General features: G+C 42.8%; 1 protein-coding gene across 1 annotated transcript; it reads right to left on the reverse strand.

Moving 5' to 3' along the window:
* Window positions 1-2,364: 2,364 nt before the first annotated feature.
* On the reverse strand, window positions 2,365-4,850 carry MISFA (mitochondrial sheath formation associated). Its single transcript, XM_031459364.2, has 3 exons — window positions 4,679-4,850; window positions 4,157-4,245; window positions 2,365-2,402 (listed from the first exon to the last, which is right to left on the reverse strand). The coding sequence occupies exons 1-3, from the start codon at window positions 4,745-4,747 to the stop codon at window positions 2,381-2,383; spliced, it is 180 nt and encodes a 59-aa protein (XP_031315224.1). The 5' UTR covers window positions 4,748-4,850; the 3' UTR covers window positions 2,365-2,380.
* Window positions 4,851-5,056: the final 206 nt, after the last annotated feature.

Raw genomic sequence — 5,056 nt, forward strand, 5'->3', positions numbered from 1 at the left:
CTGGTTTGCGTTTATTTACCAAAACTCATACCTTATTTCATCACCCTGAACATTTTTCCAGCTAGAAACACCAATAGACTCATCAAACTTAAGAGATGGGGTTTACCTCCTTATACACACACAGCTGTTCATTCTCCCTTACTCAGTCACATCTGCTCAGCCCCTGCTACTGATACCTCTCCTCTCCCACACCACCAGCTTAGAGAACTATTCTGCTGTTGGACACCCAACAGGAGAACTGTTTGGAGGTATAGTCAGGGAACTGGAGGAAAGGAGAACTGGGTATATAGTTGCTCTTTTTAAGAAAATGAGTGCTTCTGATCTCTTAAAATAAAGAGCCTGAGATAGCTGGGAAGATGAGTCCCTAAGAATATACATATGAAGCAAGTGGGCACAGCTATGCAAACAGGATGCAGACACTTAATGGAATGTGGTGAATCTAGGTCATGCAAGTATCATAAAAGGTGCTGGTATCCTAGATTTAGAAATTAAAAATTTTTGCTTATGAATTTTGAATTCACTTTTCCATTAAAAAAAAAAAAGGGCAATCCAGTCAGTGCATAGAGCCACTTAAAAATACTTAAGTGAACATACACCAAATAGTCGACAAAATGCTGTCTGTATAACCAAAAGATCTACTTCACTAGTAAGGGTGCACTTTTGAACAATGAAGCTGTCAGTCACCCACAAGCAGCCACAGAATGGGAACAGTTCAATACAACTTAATTGTAAAAGTACTTGCTCCTGTTAGGTTTTCTTTCTTTTACAGTCAGGAAGCTCCAAACCACCTTTAGAGGGCTTATTAGGAATATCCTAGGGCTCAGACACCCAGATTAACTGCATGGGTCTTATACTTAGGTTCCCATTCTTGGTCTCATAAACTCAAACTGCATCAAATTGAGAACTGGGCAGTTAGCTTTTATTTCTATATACGCTGCCCATACTAGCAGCAGTCACTGCTAGAAGAATCGAAAGGCAACTTCTTGGCTACTCAGGTGAGGGAGACATTTGAGCCAAGAGGTGGTCAAGGTGTTGGATAACCCAGTCTCTTGTTTGGCTCTTTTCCTTGGCATATAAAAGCAGGCCAAAGAGAAGGTCTGGATTTTAGTCTTGACTGCTACCCAGGACTTAAGGTACTTAAACCTCTCACTTCATTTTTGCCATTTTGTAAAATGAGGCTAAGAAGGTTACTGTAAGGATTAAAATAATGTATAATTTAGTATCTAGCACCCAATATTAAAACCTCCTCTCCCCACATGGTGTAAGCTTTGAGTTCTTAATGATAGCTGTGAAAAAGACAAAGAAATATCCCCAGAGAATAGGCTTAATGTTGCTGTAATCTCTTAAACTTTCTCTAACATTCCCCCCCCCCCCCGCCTCCCCGGACCCAGGAGAAAGGCATTATGTGGGAAATAGGTCTAGAGCGCTAGAGAGTTTCTATCCTCCAGGATACACAATAGGGGACAAACTGAACAAGATATTTTAGTCTTAATGCCAGTCTTAGAGACTATGAAACAGAGGGGACCCAATCACTCCCATCTACCCCAACTTCCTCCCCACCCTCCAACTCCCTGTTTTGAGCTAACAGAATACCAGGTCTTCATTCATCTTTAAAAGTGTGGTAATTTGTTATATAAAATGTGACAAAATAATGTGCAATTACTTTATGTGAAACCAACAACAGGAACTGTATAGCTGGTCAGGAGAGCTTCAGAGCTGCATTACTTCACCAGGATCATCTTTACTCATTTCCACCGGGGTCTAGAGGGGGGAAAAGTATGTCAGATGGGTCTTGCCTAGTGTTTGCCAGGGTGTGGGGCTGAGGGAACTGCACTCCTTCCCAAGGGCACGCAGGGTAGCTGTGTCCAACTCTGTCTCACCTAGTGCCTCCGATCCCAGTTGCCAAAGGGGCTTAGCAGGGTGGGAGCTGACAAGAGGAAGAGAAAATACAAACATCCAAGGTCTAACGGGAGGAGACAGGAAAGAGACATCTGCCACCAGAACCATTTTACAGCCCAGTGTTTATCTGATGAGGGACAATTAAACGTGGGTTGCTGGTGTGGGCTAATTTAAGAAGTGGTATTAAAAGCTGAACATACAAAATGTCCCGTGAGCATGAGGACTTAAAAAGAGTAAAGACTCTTAGGAAAAGATGTATGAAAGATCACATGAAGGGCAGAGGGAACTCTCTCAACTCTAAGTAGATAGTGAATAATAGAAGTAGGTAAGCTACAGAAATTTTTTAACAGAGAAACGAGTATCTGTTTCTAAAGTTACTAGAGTTGGATTTTGATGCTTAGTTCATGTATCCCTGGGAATACATTTCAAAGTAGGAATAGAGAACAAAGCTGAAGGCACACTTACCCCTCCTGGGGGATACTTATATCCCTTCCACATTGTTCCTGCAATGAGAAGCATCCATAAGACAACGATCATTGCGGGGCTTCTTGCTCAGCTGGTGGTGTGTGCCGGGGAAAACAGGTGGTTCTGAAAAGTGTGGTGTTCTATTCCCTGAGTCCTGGAAACTGGGCTATCTTCTTCATTCAAGACCAGATGGTGGATGGTCCAGCATGATAGCTCCTGGCTGAGGAGTTTTGTGGTCTAGTGTGACCTGAAATGGCTCACCATGGCTATTTGGGGGGCAGAGCTCAGACACCAATTGTGACATCAACTCCTGTGACCTTGAAGACTAGTTAGAGTGAGTAGCTATGGGACAGTGTGTGTAGGGGCTAAAGAATCCCTATCAGAAGGGCCCTGTTCGCTGGTGATTCAGTGTGGTTAGGATCTAGCTGGCATCCTATCTTTATTAACTCATTATCTACCAAAAATTTGGCTACTTGTTTTATGCAGTCAGATGCACAAAACAAGCAAAAAAAAAAAAAAGACAACCCACAAAAAACCTTGTCACGAACAAAACAAATCATACCCTGGATTAACTGGGAGGATGGTATGCTATGAGCAATTACTTATATACTATTGTTAGGCTATTCAAAGAAGAAAAATCTTACATTTTTAAAAACATCATCATGCAGGGGAAGCCTCCTTACAGCTTCCCTGAGAAGGGAAGAGAAGGGAGATGGACTATTATGCTCATCTCTTAGCTGGAGAAACCAAGGCACAGAATAGTCCCAGTGATTTGGTCAGGATCACAGTGTGGCAGTGGCTCAGCTAAACAAGTGCCCAGTCCCTCCATCCACATCCACGCCACAGAGGTCTGACTGTTGGCTCAGTCCTCTCATAGAAATTCTAGAGCAGATGGAGGGGGAAAAATGTATACTTGTGGCTGGGACTTCATAGATACCTATGCTTTCTGGAGAAGCTTCCCAGAAAAACTTCTTCTGTATCAGCATATTACTAAGGCTTTTAGAGTTAAGTTTAACAATAGGAACATCTTTGAAAAAACAGGCCTGAATGAAATGGGGTGGGATTTGAGAAACCCAAGAGATGGTCTGCTAAAAGGATACTGCTATTTATGTTTCCTATAGGCTGGCTGGTCTAGTTGAACGAGTGTGAGAGGTTATTAAATCCAGAGATCTATGTTTGCATCCCAGCTTCACATCAGGTTGGTTTGTATGACCTTGCAAACAGTCAGAGGTCATTGTCACCAGTCTTTGTTGACTGGTTCATTATTTTGCCTGCTTGTTAAGTAAGCATTTACTAAATGTGAATTGTCAAGCTTTGCATTAAATGCTCTACATGAATTCCCAAATGTAATCCGCATAAAAACAGAAAGATACTAGAATATCTCCATTATACAGATGGAGAAACTGAGAGGTTCACAGAGATTAAACTTCCCCAAGGTCACATGGTTAGTAAATTGCAAAGTTAGGACTTGAATTCAAATTTACATTAACACCAGTTTCAAAACCTGCCAAAAGGGGCATTGAAAGGCTGGTCCAATTTTCATAGAGTTTGCACAGAGAAAATGAGTTAATAGATGAGCATAGTCTTTGAAAAAAATATCTACGAGGCGTGGTTATCAACAAGTATTTGAAACTTGGCCTGTTGTCCTCAGCAATGCTCCCCAAGTTCTTTCCCCTTCCACTGTTTATTTTATTTTCCAGAGGAATGTAAACTTCCCACTGAGATTTCAGGGTGCTACCAAGTTCTCTTGAAAGAGAGGAATCCAGCCCAACAGCCCATCACACGCACTCACGGTTGCAGATCTTCATCTAAAGTCTGGCTTCTTAGGCGTGCCTTGCTCTCCTGAACAGCCCACCTCTCCTTCCACTTCAGAGTTGGAGGCTGAGGCAAAAAGAAACTTAAAGGCAGAGGTGGCCCTACTGGTTGGTCCAGGAGGTAAATGCCTCTATATGTGATGGAAGGGCTGCTGAAAGTTCCCACCAATGCCCACATTCAATGTCCTACCAGCAACCACTGATCCACTTGGCCTGAAATCCAGAAGTCAGGCACTGTCTCCAGCAGACACTTTATAAATTCTGTATTCCATAATGCTTTGAAATAAGTGATGTTATGTTCCCAAATGGGGGACAGGGAAGGCTTAAAGATGTCCCAATGGGACAAGAAGTAGCCTGGGAAACTGTTTCCATCACATCCTGACCTCTAATTAGTGGTGAGACCTCGACTATCTTTCCCATTTGGTCAGAAACCCCAGTTGGGAGGGTTAGCTAGAGCCAGGACTGACTACCAGGAATTAACAAGCAGGGTCATTACTTACCACAAACTCCGGAAATGTGCCCATGTAACAAGCAAATCCAACAAAAAGCATCCAGCCAAGCACAATCATGATAATAAGTAAAACAATTTCCAAGACACAATTGCACAGTGAAAGACTATTCACCAAGATTGTGGCAAAGGAGTATGCTCATGAAACCCTCAGTTGGTAGAGGTCTCGCATGTCAGTTCCAGTCCTAAGCTCCAAAGGATCCACAAATCCCTAGCAGAGAAGTTGGAGTCTAGTAGGGCATTGTGACATCATTGACCCTATGGCCCAGACCCACAACACATCAGAGAGACTGCCCCCAGGCCAGTAGCTGAGCAGCAAACTAAGCTCTTTGTATGCACTGTCCCACAATAAGGTAGGTACTACTGTCAA

The sequence above is a fragment of the Camelus dromedarius genome, chromosome 12 (assembly GCF_036321535.1).
Source record: "Camelus dromedarius isolate mCamDro1 chromosome 12, mCamDro1.pat, whole genome shotgun sequence".
Lineage (NCBI taxonomy): Eukaryota > Metazoa > Chordata > Mammalia > Artiodactyla > Camelidae > Camelus > Camelus dromedarius.